Source organism: Macaca thibetana, chromosome 3 (assembly GCF_024542745.1).
Source record: "Macaca thibetana thibetana isolate TM-01 chromosome 3, ASM2454274v1, whole genome shotgun sequence".
Classification (NCBI taxonomy): Eukaryota; Metazoa; Chordata; class Mammalia; order Primates; family Cercopithecidae; genus Macaca; species Macaca thibetana.
Genome location: NC_065580.1, coordinates 146,852,571 through 146,874,006, shown reverse-complemented (window position 1 = coordinate 146,874,006; position 21,436 = coordinate 146,852,571). Strand labels below are relative to the sequence as shown.

The 21,436-nt window shown below is 63.6% G+C and overlaps 2 protein-coding genes across 2 annotated transcripts in view; one reads left to right on the top strand and one right to left on the bottom strand.

The window, feature by feature from the left end:
- The window catches only part of NUDT1 (nudix hydrolase 1), a 1,171,653-nt gene that overhangs the window by 790,876 nt on the left and 359,341 nt on the right, over window positions 1-21,436 (bottom strand). The gene's annotated exons all lie outside the window — the stretch shown is intronic.
- The window catches only part of INTS1 (integrator complex subunit 1), a 34,658-nt gene that overhangs the window by 7,036 nt on the left and 6,186 nt on the right, over window positions 1-21,436 (top strand). The window contains exons 11-39 of the mRNA XM_050784309.1: window positions 408-584; window positions 1,380-1,488; window positions 2,387-2,507; window positions 3,078-3,155; window positions 4,039-4,196; window positions 4,808-4,904; window positions 8,326-8,417; window positions 8,601-8,661; window positions 9,600-9,797; window positions 10,108-10,237; window positions 10,456-10,635; window positions 10,820-10,969; window positions 11,805-11,984; window positions 12,072-12,176; window positions 13,010-13,177; window positions 13,276-13,387; window positions 14,532-14,693; window positions 15,907-16,053; window positions 16,458-16,556; window positions 16,913-17,037; window positions 17,619-17,873; window positions 18,423-18,582; window positions 18,802-18,942; window positions 19,323-19,506; window positions 19,586-19,709; window positions 20,332-20,456; window positions 20,595-20,682; window positions 20,755-20,981; window positions 21,141-21,264. Of these exons, the coding sequence (XP_050640266.1) occupies window positions 408-584; window positions 1,380-1,488; window positions 2,387-2,507; window positions 3,078-3,155; window positions 4,039-4,196; window positions 4,808-4,904; window positions 8,326-8,417; window positions 8,601-8,661; window positions 9,600-9,797; window positions 10,108-10,237; window positions 10,456-10,635; window positions 10,820-10,969; window positions 11,805-11,984; window positions 12,072-12,176; window positions 13,010-13,177; window positions 13,276-13,387; window positions 14,532-14,693; window positions 15,907-16,053; window positions 16,458-16,556; window positions 16,913-17,037; window positions 17,619-17,873; window positions 18,423-18,582; window positions 18,802-18,942; window positions 19,323-19,506; window positions 19,586-19,709; window positions 20,332-20,456; window positions 20,595-20,682; window positions 20,755-20,981; window positions 21,141-21,264 (4,077 nt within the window). The remainder of the gene's footprint in view (window positions 1-407; window positions 585-1,379; window positions 1,489-2,386; window positions 2,508-3,077; window positions 3,156-4,038; window positions 4,197-4,807; window positions 4,905-8,325; window positions 8,418-8,600; window positions 8,662-9,599; window positions 9,798-10,107; window positions 10,238-10,455; window positions 10,636-10,819; window positions 10,970-11,804; window positions 11,985-12,071; window positions 12,177-13,009; window positions 13,178-13,275; window positions 13,388-14,531; window positions 14,694-15,906; window positions 16,054-16,457; window positions 16,557-16,912; window positions 17,038-17,618; window positions 17,874-18,422; window positions 18,583-18,801; window positions 18,943-19,322; window positions 19,507-19,585; window positions 19,710-20,331; window positions 20,457-20,594; window positions 20,683-20,754; window positions 20,982-21,140; window positions 21,265-21,436) is intronic.

The following is a 21,436-nucleotide window of genomic DNA, read 5'->3' as shown; positions in this document are numbered from 1 at the left end:
AGATGGGGGTGCATCCTTTCAGATCTCGGGTGGTGATCTTTGGTTTCCGTTCAGCCTGTGGCGCGTGGTTGGGCTGAGATGGCACACGCACTTCTATGACTCTGCCGCTTGGTGTCCCACACCCCCAGCGTCTGTTAATCCTTCTCCTCATTTCACGAGGACCAACTCCCCACGTGCCGGTTGCTGAGAGGGGAATCAGATGTGGCCCCTGCTCGCCAAGGGCTGGCAGCCAGTAGAGCAAGGAGCCCGCCACCCCATGCCCCGCACTGCCTGAGACCCGCTGCAGCATCCTCGGGCACCACCCCCACGGGTGCTGTGGGAAGGAGCCGGCGCGTGTGCTCCTGGAGGGGCCTGTGACGGGGTCGGCAGCATTGGGCAGCCTCCCACACAGCCTCTCTCTGCCCCAGTTCCTGGCCATGGTGTTCCAGGATCTGCTGACCAACAAGGACGACTACTTGCGGGCCTCGCGGGCCCTGCTGCGGGAGATCATCAAGCAGACCAAGCACGAGATCAACTTCCAGGCCTTCTGCCTGGGGCTCATGCAGGAGCGCAAGGAGCCACAATACCTGGAGATGGAGTTCAAGGTGCCAGCCCCTGCCGCTGGGGCGCCTTTCCCTCACTGCGGGTCCCATGTGCCACCATCCCCCTCGCCCTGGGTCCCACGCACATTCTGCCCCTTCGGGTGCTCTGGCTGAGCGTGGGTATGGGGCTGAGTGAGGCTGTTTGCGGCCAGAGGGTAGCATGGGCTCCGTCCTGTGTGAGGACCCAGGGGGGGCTGACCAGGTGCGGGGGAACCGGCAACCCCTGGGCTGGGTGGGACGGATTGCTGCCGGGAGGAAGGCGAGTGTGTGGGCAGGGAGGCAGGGCGGGGCCGCGGGCTGCCTGGCTGGGTTGGAGACTGTGCAAGGGGTGCGGAGGGAGCTGATGCTGGAAGGCACAGTGAGAGCGGATCACAGAGATGCCAGGTCCCTGCAGCCAACTGGCAGCCAGCCTGCTGGGGTGGCCTGTTTTGCGAACGGGGCTTTGTGGATCTCTGTTGACTGAACCTCCCTCCCGTGGCCAGACAGGACCTTTTGAGTCACCGGCCTGGTGCCCCTCCTGTCAGACCCCTCCCAACTGGTCCTCCTGGGCGCTCTCTGGATCCCTGCTTGTGTGTGTGCGTGTGCAAGTGTGCAAGTGTGTGCGTGTGCGCCACGTGTATGTGGAGTTGGGCTCCCAGGTGTCCATTCTGGATACAGACCCCGTGCTGTGCCCATGTGGGTGTGGAGTGGGGCTCCCGGGTGTCCATTCTGGATACAGACCGCGTGCTGTGCCCGCGTGGGTGTGGAGTGGGGCTCCGGGTGTCCCTTCCTGCATCAGACCTCGTGCTGTGCCTGCAGGAACGCTTCGTGGTGCACATCACCGACGTGCTGGCCGTGTCCATGATGCTGGGCATCACGGCGCAGGTGAAGGAGGCTGGCATCGCCTGGGACAAAGGAGAAAAGAGGAGTAAGGACGCGGGGGTGGCCCGGCCTTGCTCGGTGGGGGGTCTCAGGTCCAGGCTGGTGGCTGGTGGTTCTCTGTGGCTGCACTGTCCTCTGACCGCCCAGGAGGAGCAGTCCCACAGCACAGCCACTCAGGGACACAGAGCCTGGAAGCTGCCTTCCTGGTTCCTGTCCATCCAGACCTCACCCCAGCTGCAGGATCAGGCCCTGTTCTCCCTGAGTGTCCTTTGTGTGCTCCAGCTCTGGCCCAGCGTGGGGACACTGCAGGCATGGTGGCCCCAGCTGTGGGTGGGAGGGGAGGGGAGGTGGTGTTTGGGGCAGTCTGGGTGTTTGATTGTGGGTTTGCAGGAAGACTGGGCTGCAGAAGCCCTCTAAGCCATTGACTGGAGTGAGTCACTCGAGACACGAGGATTCCGGTCACCCACGTGTGTGTCAGGGTTACTCCATGCTCCCTGGGGTGTTATTCCAGCCAGGAATGGTCCAGAAGCTGGGGGTGCCCTGAGTTACCCCCTCCCAAGTGCCAGCCTTGAGCTGGAACCCTAGGGGTGCCTGTAGCCCCTCAGCCCATGGATTGGATCCTGTGGCCCCTCAGCCCATGGCTTGGATCCTGTGGCCCCTCAGCCCTGGCTTGGATCCTGTGGCCCCCTCAGCCCGTGGCTTGGATCCTGTGGCCCCCTCAGCCCGTGGCTTGGATCCTGTGGCCCCCTCAGCCCGTGGCTTGGATCCTGTGGCCCCCCTCAGCCCGTGGCTTGGATCCTGTGGCCCCCTCAGCCTGTGGCTTGGATCCTGTGGCCCCCTCAGCCCGTGGCTTGGATCCTGTGGCCCTCTCAGCCCGTGGCTTGGATCCTGTGGCCCCTCAGCCTGTGGCTTGGATGGGCCACTAAGCTGCGTGTCTGTTGCAGATCTGGAAGTACTCCGCTCGTTCCAGAACCAGATCGCCGCCATCCAGCGGGATGCCGTCTGGTGGCTTCACACTGTGGTCCCCTCCATCAGCAAGCTCGCCCCCAAGGACTATGTGCACTGGTGCGGCCTGGGCCCCGCGCAACCCTGCCCCACACCCCCCTGAGCTGGGACAAGCCAGGGCCCCGCACAGCCCCTGCCCCACACCCCCCTGAGCCGGGACAAGCCCGGGCCCCGCACAGCCCCTGCCCCACACCCCCCTGAGCCGGGACAAGCCAGGGCCCCGCACAGCCCCTGCCCCACACCCCACTGAGCTGGGACAAGCCAGGGCCCCACACGGGAGCCTGTCCCCTCTCTGTGGACAGCAGCAGCCGTCACGCTGCAGGCATGTCACCCTGTGTACATTGGAGCCTCCCGTGGGGCCTCTGCCTTGGTTGGGGTGGGGCTGTCAGGCTCGGGCCTGCATTTCTCTGCAGCGATTTTAGAAAGGACGGTCGGGTGCTGTCCAGCCCGGCAGCCCCGTGAGTGGTCCCTGGGCTCTCTGGTGGTGCTGTGAGGAGGTGCTGAACTTGGCATCAGGCAGCCCTGCTTCTGAGTGCTTGGGCCTGTGGGAGTGGGGTCCCTTCCCTGGAACTAACAGGCTACTCCCTGAGCACCCATGTCGTGACTGAGGGCCCTTCTCTGCCTGCCCAGCCTGCACAAGGTGCTGTTCACAGAGCAGCCGGAGACCTACTACAAGTGGGACAACTGGCCACCAGAGAGTGACCGCAAGTGAGTGTACTGCCTTCTGGGCTCCTGTGGGCTGGGCTGGGCAGGGCTGGGGGGTGCCTGACTGGCTGCAGCAGGAGGGGTCAGTGGGAGTTGGACCGCTGTTTTCAAGGTCACGTCACCATCCTGTCCCTCCTCCACAACCCTGGGTGCCTTCTCTCACTGCCATGCTGGCGTTCCTGCGCCACTGCAAGGATTCAGCCGCTGCCTGTGTCCATGTGACTCTAAGCCCCAGCCACAGCCTCCCCCAAACTCCCACCTTCCAGATGCTTCCCAGGGCGTCCACAGGCACTCCACCCTCTACGCGGTCCCAAATGCAGTCTGCCCCTGCTTTTGTCCAGACAGCTGCACACTGTCCTTCCCCAGCCAGCTGGCCTCACAACTCTGTCCCCCTTCAAGTCCCGTGGGTGACCCTGTGGGTTCTTGGCCTACGCTCCCTTCCATCCCCGCCTGGGGCTGCTGCTGGTTCACCCTGCGCCCATCTCGTGCCTTGGGCGCTCTCCTCACCTTCACTGCGGCTTTCCCCGTCAGGCTTTAGAGGTGGAGGGGTCATCTCTGCCACCTGGCTCCCGGCTCCTTGACAGCAGGAAACATCTTGGCCACTGTGGGGTGGCAGAGCCTCCCATGTAGTGGCCATAGGAACCAGTGACTGTGTGTGTAGCCCCAAAGGCCTCGGGGTGGGGGTAACCTCCCCTTCTCCCCCTGCCCAGGCGAGACTTAGAGCCGGGGCTCCTGTCCTGCAAAGGGAGGCTCAGGTTGGAGGGGCAGCAGCAGCCCTCTGCCGCCAGCCCGTGGGCTCTGAGGGAAAGGCTGGCCTGACCTCGGCCCCTCAGGTCCGGCAGGTGTGGGTAGCCCGCAGGGAGTCACCCCTCCCCCCACCCCGCAGCTTCTTCCTGCGCCTGTGCTCCGAGGTGCCCATCCTGGAGGACACGCTGATGCGCATCCTGGTCATCGGGCTGTCCCGGGAGCTCCCGCTCGGGCCCGCAGATGCCATGGAGCTCGCCGACCACCTGGTGAAGCGGGCGGCGGCCGTGCAGGCGGATGGTATGGCTTCTCCAGGGGATGGCCCCTGTGCTGGGCTCTGCTCCCCTTGTCCCTGCAGAAACCCCGGCACTGGCACGCATCTCTGGGGCACTCCACAAAGCTGCGCTTCAGCTGGGCCCTGGGTCCCCGGGAGGCTTGGGGACCTGCCTTCTCCGCATTTGTCCCTTAGGAATTTAGAAGCGCGTGTCTTTGGCAGTGATGCAGTCACTGCCCCGTGTTTTGGAATTTGTCCTGGAACTGGCACATCACCTCCTTTAGGAGGCTGTTAGAGTGATTTTAAATCCAGCTCACACCTCGCCTGGCTCTCCCCCGGGGGCTTGCGGGTCCCCACCCTGCCGGCCACACCCCCGTCCTCACCTCCCTACCCTCCCTTGGCAACCTGCCAGCTCTCTAGACCCAGCCCGGGTGTGGCCCAGAGCCCCAGAGCAAGGTGTGCTTCGTGTCCCAGTGAGAAGCCCTGTTTCCCCCAGCTCCCCTGCTCAGGCCTGCGCCCCATCCCACGGCATCCCCCACCCCACCCCGATGCCACGCGAGCAGGGCCTGTCCCCTCGCTGCCTGTGCCTGATGGTCTGTGAGCAGCTCCAGAACCTGTGCGTGGTTCTTGGTCTTAGATGTGGAGGTGCTGAAGGTGGGGAGGACCCAGCTGATCGACGCCGTTCTGAACCTGTGCACCTACCATCACCCCGAAAACATCCAGCTCCCACCCGGGTAAGCCCGCGCCCCGCTCCCCACTCCCTCCCTGGTAAGCCTGCGCCCCGCTCCCCACTCCCCACTCCCTCCCGGGTAAGCCCGCGCCCCGCTCCCCACTCCCTCCCGGGTAAGCCTGCGCCCCGCTCCCCACTCCCCACTCCCTCCCGGGTAAGCCCGCACCGCTCTCCCCACTCCCTCCCGGGTAAGCCCGCGCCCCGCTCCCCACTCCCTCCCGGGTAAGCCTGCGCCCCGCTCCCCACTCCCTCCCGGGTAAGCCCGCGCCCTGCTCCCCACTCCCTCCGGGGTAAGCCCACGCCGCTCTCTCCGCTCCCCGCTCCCTCCTGGGTAAGCCCGCGCCGCTCTCTCCGCTCCCTCCCGGGTAAGCCCGCGCCCCGCTCCCCTCTCCCTCCTGGACAAGCCCGCACCCTGCTGACCTCACAGGTCTGCTGGTGACCTGTTTCCAGAGACCAGTGAGGCCACTGCAGGCCTTGACTGGCTGGGCCCGAGTCCCACCCTTACCTGGGTTCCAGTGGGCCGTTTCCCCGTTGTCTTCCCCCGTGTCTCCAGCTCAGTCATACTTTTTTCTCCTGTGTTTAACATATGTGTATTATTTTTCACGCAACGAGTTTATGCTCTGTGTTTCACGGCTTTATGGAGAGAGAATTCACACACGTGTCATCTAAAGTGTGCAGTTCCGTGTTTTCAGGATGTTCACAGGTTGTACAATCTTCATTGTAATTTAATTGTAGAACCTTCTTTGGTCCCCCCAAAAGAACCCCATTCCCACCAGCCGTCACTCCTCATTCCTCCCACTGCAGCCGCTCACCTGCTGTCATCTCTGTAGAGTGGCCTTTTGGGCGTTTTCTGTAAACGGTATCCTACCGTGCGTGGTCTCATGTGACCAGCTTTCTTTCCCGGGTGTGCTGTTTCCGGGGTCGCCTGTGCTGTAGCGTGAGGCAGTATCAAAGTCCTCCTTGTGGCTGACGGTGCCCCACTGTGTGGACAGACCACGCCTGCTGCTTCCACTCCTCTGCTGACAAACGGTGCTGCCGTGAGCGTGTGTGGACAAGTCTGTGTGGACGTGTCTTCAGTTCTCTTGAGCAGGTGGCTGGGAGTGGGGTTGCTGGGCCAGGTGTTTAACTGAGGCTCTGTCAGACCCTCCCCAGCGGCTGCCCCCACCTTGAGTTCCCACTTGGATCACCGCCAGCGCTGCATGATCATTCCCGGTCTCCATCCCATCCTCGCTCGCACTCATGGCTGTTTCTCAGCAGAGCCGTCCTGCCGGGGTGAGACGGTATCTCACAGTGGTTTCGGTTTGCATTTTCCATTTTTTGTGGGGAACGGAGTCTTGCTCTGTTACCCAGGCTGGAGTGCAGTGGTGCAGTCACGGTTCACTGCAGCTTCAACCTCCCTGGCTCAAGTGATCCTCCTGCCTTGGCCTCCTATGTAGCTGGGACTATAGGCATGTGCTACCATGTCCAGCTAATTTTAGTGTCTGCAGAGATGGAGCCTCACTTTGTTGCCCAGGCTGTTTTCAAACCCCTGGGCTCAAGCAGTCCTCCTGCCTTGACCTCTTAAAGTATTGGGGTTACAGGTATGATGAACCACTGCGCCTAGCCAGAAGTTTTCAATTTTGAGCAAATCCAGTTTTACCTATTTATCTTTGGTTTCTGTGCTTTTGTGTCATATCTAAGAAACCATTGCCTAGTTCAGGAAAATGGAGATTTAATTCTGTGTTTTCTGTCGAGGGTTTTATCATCCCAGCTCTTACATTCAGGTCTTTGAGCCATTGTGATTTAGTTTTTATGGTGTGAGGCTGGGGTCCGGCTTCATTCCTCTGTGTGCGGACATCCAGCTGTCCTGGCACCGTTGTTGAAAGCCTGTCTTTCCCTGATGATGGTCTTTTGGCTCCATGTCGTAGTCACCCATGTGGGTTGTTCCTGGACCCTCACTTCGTTCTGTGGACCCATGCGGCACAGAGCTCACCTTTGGGGAGGCCCAATCATCTTCGTGCTGCTGCCACTGTGTGTGCTTTGACGTTGTACCTAGGATGCTGGGGCTGCCCCACGCTCCCGAAGCCTTCCTCCCGTTTTCTTCTGGGAACCTTATAGTTTGGCGCTCCCTGTCTCTGGATCCTGTCATCCGCTTGATGTGTGATGTTTGGTGCGGCCCTGCTTCGTTCTGTTGGTGTTGATTCTGGTTGTCGCAGCACTGTTGTTGAGAGGGCTGTTCCTGCGCCTTGGGCTGTCTTGGCGCGCTCTCGGCAGTCTGCACCTGAGTATGAGGGTTGACCTCTGGACTCTTGTAGCGTGTAGGCGAGAGGGTTGATCTCTCAACTCAGCTCTGCTCTGTCCGTCTGCGCGTCCGTTCTGTCGGTGTATGTGTCCATCCTCTATGAGGGCTGAGTTTTAAAATTGGGAAGTGCGTTTTCCAACTTTGTTCTTTCCCAGGATTGTTTTGGCTGTTCTGGGTCCTTGCATTTCCATGTGAATTTCAGCGTGAGCTTGTCAATTTCTGCAAAACAGCTGACTGGGATTTTGAGACAGTGTAGAATCATGGGTCAGTCTGGGGAGCCCCTCCGTGTCAGTGAGGCCACACCTTGCGATCTGTGCCCGTGGGCAGGTTTCCCTTTATCCGGAGCCGACACCCTTTCAGAGGTGTCCCTTTATCCAGAGCCCACACCTTTTCAGGGGTTTCCGTTTATCCAGAGCTGACACCGTTTCAGCAGCGCTGTGGAGTTTTGGTTGGATGCACCTCGGAATCCCATGCTGCACCCGAGCCTCGCGTGCTCTCTGATGCCACGGTCGAGGTCCTTCTGCCACGGTCGAGGTCCTCCTGCCGCGGTCGAGGTCCTCCTGCCGCGGTCAAGGTCCTGCTGCTGCGGTCGAGGTGCTCCTGCCGCGGTCGAGGTGCTCCTGCCACGGTCGAGGTCCTCCTGCCTCTCTCTCCTTCGGCAGCTGCTGCCCACTCTGCTTTCTGGTGTGGTCTTTCCCTCTGGGCAGCCTCCGCATGTGGCTCGTGTCTCAATTCACATCTGTCTCATAGTTAGGATTGTTTCCTCACCTGAGGGGCCCATACTTTAATGTAATTGTATCGTTACAATTCTATCTCGATGGTTCCCGGGGTGGTGTCTGTCATCTCACGTAGAAGATGAGAATCACTGACACTTAATGAGCATGTATTATGTATCCACCACTGCTCCCGTTTTATAGATGAGAAACAAGAGACTTAGAAAGGTAAGGACGGAGCTGGAGTCGGGCCTGGACAGGGAGCTCAGAGCCAGGCTCACACAGGTGCTTGGACAGGTGTCACTGGAGGGCAGTCCTGAGAGGAGCTGGGAGCCAGCACCGTCCCTGCCCCAGCTTTGCCGCCTGGCCCGGCCAATCCTTGGCGCTGAGCTTGGTGTGCCGGACCCGATCGGGGCGCCCCTGCCTTCCAGGTACCAGCCTCCGAACCTCGCTATCTCCACCCTCTACTGGAAGGCCTGGCCCCTCCTGCTGGTCGTCGCGGCATTCAACCCAGAGAACATTGGTGAGCCCCTGCTGGCCGCCGCGGGCACACGCATGGCCCTGCTGGTCCTTCTTTTGGGGCAGTTTGTCTGTTGGGACTTGGGATGAACCCAGCTGGGGACGAGAGGAGGAGCTGGGAGAGGGCGGGGTCACATGCCTGGTGCCCAGGGGAGCCTGGCCAGCCCCACACCCTCCGGTTCCTTAGGCCTGGCTGCGTGGGAGGAGTACCCGACCCTGAAGATGCTCATGGAGATGGTGATGACCAAGTGAGTCCGCACGTCCCCTCGGTGGGCCCAGGGCGGGGAGCAGGGCCTGAAGTGAGTCCTCTCGTCCCCTCGGGGAGCCTGGGGCGGGGAGCAGGTATCGTGGGGACCAGGTGTGTGTCGTTGGGATCAGGTGTGTGTGTGGCTGTTGTGCTGTGGGGAGTGGGCGTGTGTCTGCCTGTGGTTTTGTGGGGACTGGGCGTGTGTCTGCCCGTGGTTTTGGGGAGACCGGGCGTGTGTGTGCCCGTGGTTTTGGGGTGACCGGGCGTGCATCTGCCTGTGGTTTTGTGGGGACCGGGTATGTGTGTGCCCATGGTTTTGGGGTGACCGGGCGTGTGTCTGCCCGTGGCTTTGGGGTGACCGGGCATGTGTCTGCCTGTGCGTTGTGGGGAGTGGGCGTGTGTGTGTCCTGAGGTGGGAGGCACAGCTGCTTCCCCCACCTCTGAAGGAGCAGATTGACTTTGGGGCCTTGGGGTCAGAGCTCAGATTAGAGCAGCCATGGGGAGTTGGGTATAGGAACACGCCAAAGCCATATGTGCCTCTGTAGGCAGAGAGTCCCTGCCCTGCAGGTCAGTCCCTGGATGGGTGGGCGGAGCCTGCGTGGCTGTCATACTGGGCTGTGCTCCCGGCGTGGGTGGCGTGGGCGGGAGGCGGCCCGGGAGGAGGCCGGGTTCTGATGCTGCGGCCTTGGCTCTGGTAAGGGCGGCATGCTGCCTGTGGAGGACGAGGCCGTGGCTGGACCGCACCTCGGGGCAGCGCCATGGCTTCTCGCCGTGCTCTGACAGCTCTATGGATGCTCCCGGGCGCCCTGTGCTCCTGACTCCTGTGCAGCAGGCAGCAGCGGCCACAGGGGTTTTGACCCTTCTTAACCCTGAGCGTGGTCCGCTGGGAGTGAGCCCTTCGTGGGGGACAGGGTGACACACTCCTCTCTCTGGCCCTAGCAACTACTCCTACCCGCCGTGCACCCTGACGGATGAGGAGACCCGGACGGAGATGATGAACCGTGAGCTGCAGACTGCCCAGCGGGAGAAGCAGGAGATCCTGGCCTTCGAGGGGCACCTGGCAGCCGCGTCTACCAAGCAGACCATCACTGAGAGCAGCAGCCTCCTCCTGTCGCAGCTCACCAGCCTGGACCCCCAGTATGCAGCCCACACAGCCCTGCCCCACGCCTGCCGTCAGGACCTATGGGTGATTGGTGTGGGTGGGACAGAGGCTGAAGGAGCAGGCGGAACTGACTGCACTGCGGCAGACCCTAAAAGGCCTGTGGAGCCCCATCCCCATGTCCCTGGCTTACTGCTGTGGGGCCAGGCCTTGGGGACATCCCAGGTCAGGACGGGTCACCTATCTCGGGCTGTCGGCTGCCCCTCGAAGCAAGGATGGGAGGAGGGGGTGTTCTGGGGGTGATCCGCTCAGGGCGTGCTGACACATCATGTCCTCTGTGACCCTCAGAGGGCCCCCTCGGAGGCCTCCCCCTCACATCCTGGATCAAGTGAAAAGCCTCAACCAGTCCCTCCGCCTCGGGCACCTCCTGTGCCGCAGCCGAAACCCCGACTTCCTCCTCCACATCATCCAGCGGCAGGTGAGCTCAGAGGCTCCAGGAGGTAGAGATGGCAGTCTCGGGAGGCCCAGAGCCTTCCGGAGGCCTTGGTGGCCAGAAGTGGGCAGGACACACCTGGATTCCAGGCCCATGAGCTGGCTGCTGTGTGTTGCCCTTTCCGGCTCCAAGGTCGCCCGGGGGGCTGGCGGCAGGTGTTGGGCCCAGAAGGCGCTGAGCGGGGGCTGCTGTCACCTGCCCAGGCCTCCTCGCAGTCCATGCCCTGGCTGGCGGACCTGGTACAGTCCAGCGAGGGCTCCCTGGATGTGCTGCCCGTGCAGTGTCTGTGTGAGTTCTTGCTGCACGATGCTGTGGACGATGCTGCCTCCGGAGAGGAGGACGATGAGGGCGAGAGCAAGGAGCAGAAGGCCAAGAAGCGGCAGGTCAGGGCTGCCCACCCGCCTCTCACCCCGCACCCCTGTCAGGGCTGCCCACCCCTCAGCCCACCTGCCTCTCACCGCACACCCCTGTCAGGGCCGCCCACCCCTTGGCCCACCCGCCCCACACCCCACATCCCATCTGCCTGTTCTGTCACTTGCACCCCTGAGAGCACCCTCCTCCCCACAGAGGCAGCAGAAGCAGCGGCAGCTGCTGGGCCGCCTGCAGGACCTGCTGTTGGGCCCGAAGGCTGATGAGCAGACAACGTGTGAGGTGCTGGACTACTTCCTGCGGCGCCTCGGCTCCTCCCAGGTGGCCTCCCGTGTGCTGGCCATGAAGGTGAGGTGGTGGGCGGGTCTTCCTGCACACGTTCTTCATGTTTAAAATGAGTGGGCTGGGGACCAGGCACGGTGGCTCAGGCCTGTAATCCCAGCACTTTGGGAGGCCAAGGTGGGAGCATCCTTGAGTCCAGGAGTTTGAGACCAGCCTGGGCAACACAGGGAGACCCCATCTCTACAAAAAATGAAAAAATTAGCTGGGTGTGGTAGTGTGTGCCTGTGTTCCCAGCTACCCTAGAAGCCGAGGCAGTAGTATCACTTGAGCCCAGGAGTGTGAGACCAGGCTGGGCAACACAGTGAGACCCATCTCTACAAAAAATAAAAGATGAAAAAAATTATCTGGATGTGGCGGCATGCACCCGTGGTCCCAGCCACTGGGAGGCTAAGATGGGAGAATCACTTGAGCCCAGGAGGTTGAGGCTGCAATGAGCTGTGATCACACCACTGCACTCCAGCCTGGGCAACAGAATGAGACCCTGTCTTAAAAAGTGAAAGTAAAAATAAAATGAGTGTTCAGTTCACCCCGACTGTATTTTTAAGTTCCTTGCCCGCATAGGAGGGATGCGCTGGTGAAACGTGAAGGCGGACCCCGCCACCTGCCTGTTGTTCCTTTCCTGCTGGGGACGGGAGGGTCCAGAGTGGCTTCACGAACGTGAACAGAAGCGTTTAACAGAAAGAGCTCAGTCTCATTTTTCCCTTTTCCCTGTGGCCTCCCCTGGGAAGCAAGCGCCACATTCTCCTCGGGGCTCTGAGGGCACCGCCATGTGCTCCCGGGGCTGGGCTGAGACCCTGCCCGCACTGCTGAAGCCGGCCCAGCTCACGCGTGTCTGCCACAGGGTTTGTCGCTCGTGCTTTCGGAGGGCAGCCTGCGGGACGGGGAGGAGAAGGAGCCCCCCATGGAGGAGGATGTGGGGGACACAGATGTGCTGCAGGGCTACCAGTGGCTGCTGCGGGACCTGCCCCGCCTGCCTCTCTTCGACAGCGTCAGGAGCACCACAGCCCTGGCCCTGCAGCAGGTGAGGGCGCTGACCAGGGCCGCGGTGGGCGGGGATGAGAGGGCCACAGCCCTGCCCCGGTGCTGCTCAGACCACCCTCCCCTCCAGGCAATCCATATGGAGACCGACCCCCAGACCATCAGCGCCTACCTCATCTACCTGTCCCAGCACACGCCTGTGGAGGAGCAGGCCCAGCACAGCGACCTGGCCCTGGTGAGGCAGCAGAGCCAGCCAGCAGAGTGGCCCTGGGGAGGGGACGGGGGCAGCACAGAGACCCCGCCCTGGGGAGGGTATGGGGCCAGTGGTGCAGTGCCCTGGGCTGGCGGCTTCTTGGGCCTCAGGGAAGCATTGAGGGTGGGAGGGCTGTCACGGCTGCTGTGCTGGGGCCTCTGTGACCCTGTGGCCACCTGTGTCTCTTCCTTAGTCACCACTCACTCCCTGGAGCCTTTCTCCCTAGTCCCTGAGGGTGCGAAGTCACAGGGATGAGGGTGTCTTGTTCACAGCAGGGTGGAATCTGAGCCATCAGCCCTCTTCCTCACACCAGGAGGGTTTGGGCTGTGGGCCCAGGTCGCTGGGCACCTGCCCGCTGTCCTCAGCATCTCTGGCTTACATGTGTGGCGCTGACTCCTGTCTTCTCTCCTGGGTGCTGTCCTTCTCCGCTGGGCGTCTTCCAACTTTGCACTGCTGTCCTCTGTCCCCAACCTGCGCTGTGACCTAGTGAAAGTTCGTGGCCCGAGTCCTTGGGGAATGAGCGATGGGTGAACAGATGGTGGCTGCCGGGCAGAGGGCAGCAGTGTCTGCCTTCAGGGCCTGGTCATTGTCCTTGGCCGTGAGAGTCGTGTCCTCCCTCCCGCCTGGAGAGTCCGACCCAGCTCTGGTCGTCTCCCCTGGAGGCCTGTGGCAGAGTGAGGGTCTGCGGTGCTGGTGCTGGTGCCGTGGGCCCTGCCTAAGATCCCAGTGAGGACGTGCCTGCGATAAGGCTGCCCCAGCTGGCCGGAGAGCCGAGCTGTCTTGGAGCCTCTGACACCCCCCTGTCCACACACCAGGACGTGGCCCGGCTGGTCGTGGAGCGCTCCACCATCATGTCCCACCTCTTCTCCAAGCTCTCCCCGAGTGCTGCGTCGGACGCCGTGCTGAGCGCTCTGCTGTCCATCTTCTCACGCTACGTGAGGCGCATGCGGCAGAGCAAGGAGGGCGAGGAGGTCTACAGCTGGGTGAGGCCGCGCAGCGCATTCGGTGCCGACTTGGTGCCCTTGGCGCTGGCCCAGGGTCCCCGAACCTCACGGCCCTGACTCCGCCTCCTTTCCCGCAGTCGGAGTCTCAGGACCAGGTCTTCCTGCGCTGGAGCAGCGGGGAGACGGCCACCATGCACATCCTCGTGGTCCATGCCATGGTCATCCTGCTGACGCTGGGCCCGCCTCGAGGTGAGCCGCCACGGGCACTGAGAGGGCAGCTTCGTGCCAGGCGGGCCATGGCCCTGACCACACCCAGCGGCTTCCGCATCCTTGCCTTGCTTCTGGGCGGGAAGCCCTCCGGCCCTTTCACCCTGTGTCCTAGCTTCTCTCCTAAAGAGGAGGCTGCAGCCCGTCCCGCGTGTCTCTGAGCACTTGGTGGACATGTGGGAGATCCCCGTGTGGTGTGACCTCCCAGCCTGGAGAGCCCTGAGCTGAAGGGCCTGGTGTAGCCTGCAGTCAGAGTCCTCACTGCCCCAGCCTATCTGTGTAGGCCTGCGGTGCCTGGGAGGCGGCAAACTCAGGGTTTCACTGTGTGGAGGTGCGACATGAGGCTGCCAGGCAAGCGGGTCCTCTCCCCAGGGCCCGGGCATGTGACCCTGAGGACGCTCCGGCCAGCGCAGTGTTGGGAATCCGGCGCCCACCCAGCCATGCCCTCTGTGGCCGCAGCCTTCCGCTTTGTTCTTGGCTGACACCAGGAACTGCTCCCACGTTCACCCCATTGTGTCTGCCAGTGGGGGAAGGGGGCAGAACCCCCTTGCTGGGGTTTGGATGGACGTGAGCGGGCTGTGCCAGGGTGGTGAACCCGCTTGCAGAGGTCGGGTGGATGTGGGCAGGCTGTGCCAGGGTGGTGAACCCCCTTGCAGAGGTCAGGTGGATGTGGGCGAGCTGTGCCAGGGAGGTGAGCCCTATTGGGAGGCAGATGCAGTCATAGGTGTCACCCTTGGGAAGGGCAGCAGGGGAAGCTGGCCCCATGTGGCCCTGGGTCTGTGGGGTTTCCCATTGGCTTTGTGGAGCCAGAGAGCTGGATGGGACCTGGTTCAGCCAAGCAAAGCCTCGAGGGCAGGGGCTGGACAGAGACACGCACATGTCCGCTTGGCCAAGACAAAATGGCGGTGATACTGGTTGCCGTCCTGCAGTGTCTGTGAGGATCAAATGCGTGCACCTACGCAGAGCATCCGTGAATAGCAAGTACTCTAGCACGGGAGCCCCGTGCTCCTCCCAAGCCTCAGTTTCCCCCTTGGGAGAGGAGGTGCCTCTAGCCTTGGCACCAGCTGTGCTTAGGGCTGGGCTCCCGGCGGGTCTGAAGGCTGCTCACCCATTGTCCTTCCTGAAGCCGACGACAGCGAGTTCCAGGCACTGCTGGACATCTGGTTTCCAGAGGAGAAGCCGCTGCCCACTGCCTTCCTGGTGGACACGTCGGAGGAGGCGCTGCTGCTTCCGGACTGGCTGAAGCTGCGCATGATCCGTTCTGAGGTGCTCCGTCTGGTGGATGCCGGTACGGCCCAGGCTGGGCTTGACTGGTGGGGGCTGCTGACTTGGGGGTCCCGGACCTCTCACCTGCTCCTCGGCTCTGAGGTGCTCCGCCTCATGGACGCCGGTACGGCCCAGGCTGGGCTGGGGGGCAGACCGCTGACTCGGGGGTCCCGGGCCTCTCACCTGCTCCTCCGCTCTGAGGTGCTCTGCCTGGTGGACGCCGGTACGGCCCAGGCTGGGCTCGGGGCGGGCTGCTGACTCGGGTCCCGGGCCCCTCGCCTGCTCCTCCGCTCTGAGGTGTTTGGCCTGGTGGATGCTGGTACGACCCAGGCTGGGCTCGGGCGGGGGCTGCTGACTCAGGAGGGTCCCAGGCCCCTCACCTGCTCCTCGTGGGCCTGGACGGTCTCCGGCCGTGGCAGAGGAGAAGACTGGCCAGGTGGCCTCAGGGGATCCTGCAGATCATATGTCCTGGCCACAGCAAGCTGTGCTGGACCCTGGGAGGAGACCTAGAGCAGCCTGTGCTGGCCCCGTCTGGGAGGGTCTTACTGTCAGGCTCAGGGGCCTAGAGTGAGAAACGGGGCCTGGACGGAAAGATGAGAAAGTGGTCTGGGGTTGGAGGGGAGGAGGGGAAGTGGTGGGGCCTCTGGGTTGGTCCCTGAAGGATTTGGGGGTTGAAGCTGCAGCCGGGGACCCCAGCAGGGGATGAGCGTGGGGCCTGGGCCCACGTAGGTCAGTAGGGCTGGTTCCTGGTCGGTGAGGAGACATGGGAGGCAGCTTGGTGAGTAAGTGGGGCTGGCTCAGGAAGCCCCTGACTGCCAAGGGGTCTAGGCTATTGTGTGCCCGCGGGAGCCGTCGATGGCTTCAGGGTAAGAGCGCCATCCTGAGCATTGAGAGGAGATAGTCACGGCGCCCTGTGTGCAGTTCGGGAGGTGTACTGTGCCGTGCCACCATAGGCCCTCTGGTGCGTCCACCCACCCCCGGGGATGGGGCCCACACAGCTGCCATCCAGGGCGCAAGGCGGTCCTGAACTGCTGTCCCCTTGTTCGGCCCCAGGTCTCAGGTGGGGCTGCAGAGTATGCACCGCTGTGGGTCTTGGGTGGAGTCACTGAGCACGTGTGGCCCAGGGTCTCGGGTGGGTGGGGTCACTGCACACAGGCAGCCCCAGGTCTCGGGTGGGGTCCCAAGTGCCTGTTGCCCAGGTCTCAGGTGGCGTTACAGAGCACGTGCACTCTCAGCCCTGCAGGACCTGGAGCCGCAGCAGCTGCTGCTGTTCGTGCAGTCCTTTGGCATCCCTGTGTCCAGCATGAGCAAACTCCTCCAGTTCCTGGACCAGGCGGTGGCCCACGACCCCCAGACACTGGAGCAGAACATCATGGACAAAAGTAAGACGTCAGGGACCTGCGGAGTGGGCCACACACGCTGACCGAGCCCCAGCCCGGCCAGGCTTTTGGGGCCTGGGTGCAAGCGGGTGGGTGATCCGAGGTCAGCTGGGTGTGGGTGGCACTCGAAGCCAGGCTTAGAGCTGTGGGCCAGCAAGGCTGGCACAGGCAGAAGGGAGCCGAGGCCTGGGCCTGCCCCAACCCTGGGGCCAGACACCCTGCCGGGCCTCTTCTGAGGTTGGAGGGACTGTTGGGGCCTCGATGCTCACTGAGCCTGCCCAGCTTCTGAAGTCCTTGGGAAGTGTTGGAGACCGTGGGGGTGCCCCCAACTCTGGTGTCTGTAGAGAGGGGAGGACCTGCCCCTGACCCCTGGCCGCGCCCAGGCGTGACCCTGCTGCTGTTTGCAGATTACATGGCCCACCTGGTGGAGGTCCAGCATGAGCGAGGCGCCTCCGGAGGCCAGACTTTCCACTCCCTGCTCACGGCCTCCCTGCCGCCCCGCCGAGGTACTGGGGAGGGACGGGGCCCACACAGAGACCCAGCCTGGGGAGGGAGACGGGACCTGCGTAACCACACAGTGCAGTGCACACTTGCTGATGTCACCTGAGAGGGGTCCCCACAGAGGCTCTCGGCCGGTCTTTGGTCAGCGTTTGCCTCTGGCCAGCATGTGGGTTCTCGTTGAGTCTGAGATCCCTGTGGTCCTGAGCGAGACCTGGGGTCCTTGGGGAGCATGGAGCCCAGGTCTGAGCTCTTCCTCCTGGGTGACGGTCCCCAGGCAGGGCTGACCGTGTCTTGCACAGTTTCTGCCGCTGGAAGCCAGTCAGGAAGTGTCCAGCCGCTGATGGTTCTCCTGTCTCTGCAGACAGCACAGAGGCACCCAAACCAAAGAGCAGCCCGGAGCAGCCCACAGGCCAGGGCCGGATTCGGGCGGGGACCCAGCTCCGGGTGCTGGGCCCTGAGGACGACCTGGCTGGCATGTTCCTCCAGGTAGCGATGCTGCTGCGCGTGGGTCTCTACCTGCAGCCCCTCTTCCTGTGTACAGCCTCCCCTGCCGCCTCACATGCACAGCGGCCTTGACATGCGTGACCGCCTGACCCTGGCACATTGCTTTCACGTAACACTCCCATGCCCTCAGATGGAGGCTTAGGCCAGCATTGGGGAAGGGGGTCACCCTGCCTCCTCCCTGCCGTCCTTGCACGCCCCTCTGCACGGGGCATCCAGTTTGATATATGCAGAAGCCAAAGTTGCAGGTCTCACCCGAGGTCTGGCTGTTGGAGCTGGGGATCCTGCAGGCCTCACCACCTCCTGATGGGGAGCCTGGTGGGCCCTGGGCAGGCTCTGGACACCTTCGTCCTCTGGGGCAGCTCCTGGGTGTTGGGGTCCCTCACTGCTCCCCATCACAGGTCTCAAGGGCCCTGGGCCCCTCAGGTCACAAGGCGGGGGCCACAAATGAACAAGGAGTTGATGGGACGCGGTTCTGGCATGAAGCTGCACCCACCGGGCACTCAGCCTCTCCGCTGTGCTCCTCTTCCTTTGCTTCCTCCTGACACCGGCCTGCCCTGTTCCAGATCTTCCCGCTCAGCCCGGACCCTCGGTGGCAGAGCTCCAGTCCCCGCCCCGTGGCCCTCGCACTGCAGCAGGCCCTGGGCCAGGAGCTGGCCCGTGTCATCCAGGGCAACCCTGAGGTGCCGGGCATCACGGTGCGTGTCCTGCAGGCCCTCGCCACCCTGCTCAGCTCCCCACACGGCGGCGCCCTGGTGATGTCCATGCACCGCAGCCACTTCCTGGCCTGCCCGCTGATGCGCCAGCTCTGCCAGTACCAGGTGCCCGGGTGTGGGCCTCGGGTGGGAGGAGGAAGGAAGGCAGTGAGGGCTCTGCCTTCCGCAGGATGGCCTGGGTGTCGTGACTGCTCCTGTGTGGGTCTTGGGTCTCGGTTTCTAAGCAAAAAAGGACAGTGCCCCAGGGAGCGGCGGCAGGGTCCCCTTTCTTCAGTGAACATTCCCCCAGGACGGGAGGTGGGGCAGTGCGGCGTCTGCCTGTTTGCGCCCCACCACCCAGACGCGGCGCCCCTGCCTTGCTTTCCCTGTCTGCTGGTGCCTGGGACTGTGTTTTACTTGCGTGTGTGTTTATTTTTTCCCTTGAACCACATGGGAGCCCTCACCAACTGGGGGTTTTGAAAGGGTCTCTGCGAGGTCATCTGGGCCTGTGCAGGGGAGGCACCGTTTCAGGCAGGAGGTGGGATGAGGTTGGCTCAGGCCCCAGGTGCCGGTCACGGCAGGTGTCAGCAGCTTCACAGCCCCGGTCTGGGCCTTGGGTGCCGGGTCCTTGTGTGTCATCTGCCAGGGTAGCCACATGCCACTTTGTCCCCGCAGCGCTGTGTGCCGCAGGACACCGGCTTCTCCTCACTCTTCCTGAAGGTGCTCCTGCAGATGCTGCAGTGGTTGGACAGCCCTGGTGTGGAGGGCGGGCCCCTGCGGGCACAGCTCAGGATGCTCGCTGGCCAGGCCTCGGCCGGGCGCAGGCTCAGCGATGGTGAGGACCGTGCCAAACTGGCAGACAGCTGGGGGGCACTGGATGGGGGCTCACACAGAGTGGCCAAGCTGCCTGGCACCCCGAGGCCCAGGGAGTGGCTTGTGGGGGGGGTGCCCGCGTGGACCCAGGGGAGCTCTTCTACCGTGGGGCCTCCCTGGACGGGGCATACCAATAGGGGTGAGGGCGGAGCCACAGGGCACTCACACAGACCTCCCACAGTGCGAGGGGGGCTCCTGCGCCTGGCCGATGCCCTGGCCTTCCGTCAGGACCTGGAAGTGGTTAGCTCCACTGTGCGTGCCGTCGTCGCCACCCTGAGGTCTGGGGAGCAGTGCAGCGTGGAGCCCGAGCTGATCAGCAAAGGTGCCTTCCTGGCCCAGTCCCCTCGGGCCGCTGGGGCCTTGGGAAGACCCAAGCCTGCGGCTGCTTCTTGCTGTCTAGTGGGGGACGGACAGTGGCTGCTCAGCACTGTCCTCAGAAAGTGCCCACAGAGGTTCCCTCTCAGATGGCCGAGGGCGGGGCCTCTTGAGAATGAGTTGGAGCTTCCTCCTTGGTGGGCCCCCTGATCACTGCTGCACCCAGCAAAGTGAGCCCCGGCCCCGGCTGCACTCTCTGGCCCTGGCTGGGCTCTCCTGTTGTGTTCCACACACGGTCACCCCACATCCCACCCTGGCTAGCCCACACCCACTCGGCAGCCCCCCCGACCTGGGCGTGACCCACATGTTTATCTGTCCCTTGCACAGTCCTCCAGGGGCTGATGGAGGTGAGGTCCCCCCACCTGGAGGAGCTGCTGACTGCGCTCTTCTCTGCCACTGCGGACGCTGCCTCCCCGTTTCCGGGCTGTAAGCCCGTGGTGGTGGTGAGCTCCCTGCTGCTGCAGGAGGAGGAGCCCCTGGCTGCAGGGAAGCCGGATGCGGATGGCGGCGGGTGAGCTGGGGTGCTGCACACGGCCGGGGCAGGCGGGCAGGCGGCACCAGCTCCTCCCTGAGCCACCTTCTCCCTGCAGCCTGGAGGCCGTGCGGCTGGGGCCCTCGTCAGGCCTCCTGGTGGACTGGCTGGAGATGCTGGATCCCGAGGTGGTCAGCAGCTGCCCCGACCTGCAGCACAGGCTGCTTTTCTCCCGGAGGAAGGTGGGTGGCATCCAGCTTCAGCACAGGGACTCACCTGGGGTCTAGGGCTCTTCCTGACCTGCAGTGCAGCAGCCTTGGCCTGGGCGAGCCTTGCAGGGGCCCCAGTAGCCCCCCCACTCTCAGGCCATGTCCTGTAGCAACCCAGAGGAAGGGCAGGGTCCCCTGTTGGCCCCAGCAGAGCCCAGGCCAGGGTCACAGTTGCCTGTGGACCAGCCAGATGGGGGGACGGGGCGGGTGAACGGGGTAGGGTTGGCCACGCCAAACCCTGTAGATTGTGTAGGGGCCTCCGTCTTCCCAAAGGGAATGGGGCTGTGGCCAGGAGAAGGGAGGGCAGGTGCTGGGCTCCCCAGGTCCCCCGCAGGGGAGGGATGACCTCACCAGAGAGGCTGCACGGAGCCCTGGGCACCTCCACTCTGTGGCATGGCTCCCATGGGAAGAGGTGGGGAGATGCTGCACAGCCACCAGGAGGGGCCCTCAAGCACCACATGACGGGGCCGGTGTCACCGGCAGCACCCCAGGCCTCGGCTCTCTGAGCGGCTCATTGGGGAAACCATCAGTTGACCTCAGCAGAGTCTGCCATTGGCCCTGGTGAGGCCATCTGGGCTTCTTTCTCCCTCCCCAGGGCAAAGGTCAGGCCCAGGTGCCCTCGTTCCGCCCCTACCTCCTGACCCTCTTCACGCATCAGTCCAGCTGGCCCACGCTGCACCAGTGCATCCGAGTCCTGCTGGGCAAGAGCCGGGAGCAGAGGTGGGCGCCTCCATGTCCCTGACCTGGGCCACGTGCACACTGGCCTTTGCCAGAACTCTCCCAGCGCCATCTCTGACTGGTATCTCCCGTGCTGAGACGAGACACCTCATGCTCAGTGGAACCCGTGCCTCCCCACAGGTTCGACCCCTCCGCCTCTCTGGACTTCCTCTGGGCCTGCATCCACGTTCCTCGCATCTGGCAGGGGCGGGACCAGCGCACCCCGCAGGCAGGTCTTGGGAGGGTGGCCCATCCGGGAGAGGGCGTGGCGCTCCGGGACTGATGCAGATGCCTGTTACAGAAGCGGCGGGAGGAGCTAGTGCTGCGGGTGCAGGGTCCGGAGCTCATAAGCCTGGTGGAGCTGATCCTGGCCGAGGCAGAGACGCGGAGCCAGGATGGGGACGCGGCCGCCTGCAGCCTCATCCAGGCCCGGCTGCCCCTGCTGCTCAGCTGCTGCCGTGGGGACGATGAGGGTGTCAGGAAGGTGACGGAGCACCTGTCAGGCTGCATCCAGCAGTGGGGAGACAGGTGCTCAGGCCCCCTGGCCCCAGATGCTGCCTGGGAGTGAGCCCCATGGAGGGGGTCGAAGCCCAGCCCCGGGTGGTTCCCCATCACGCCTGGTCCCGTCCTCCCACCCCTGTCACTGGGGCCCCGTCCGCCTGGTGAGCCCTGCTCCATCTCTTCCAGTGTGCTGGGCAGGCGCTGCCGAGACCTCCTCCTGCAGCTCTACCTACAGCGGCCGGAGCTGCGGGTGCCCGTGCCTGAGGTCCTGCTGCACAGCGAAGGAGCTGCCAGCAGCAGCATCTGCAAGGTGAGGGCACCACTCTGCCGCTCCCTGCGCCGTCCCAGGTGCCCTGGCCGGGCAGGGAGGGAGGGCAGAGGCCCCAGTTTGTGTGGCCATCACCAGCTTCACCTCTTGTCCCTTCCCGGTCTGTGCTGCCCTGTGGCCCTGTGGGTTTGTCTGCATTGAGTTTTATACCGAG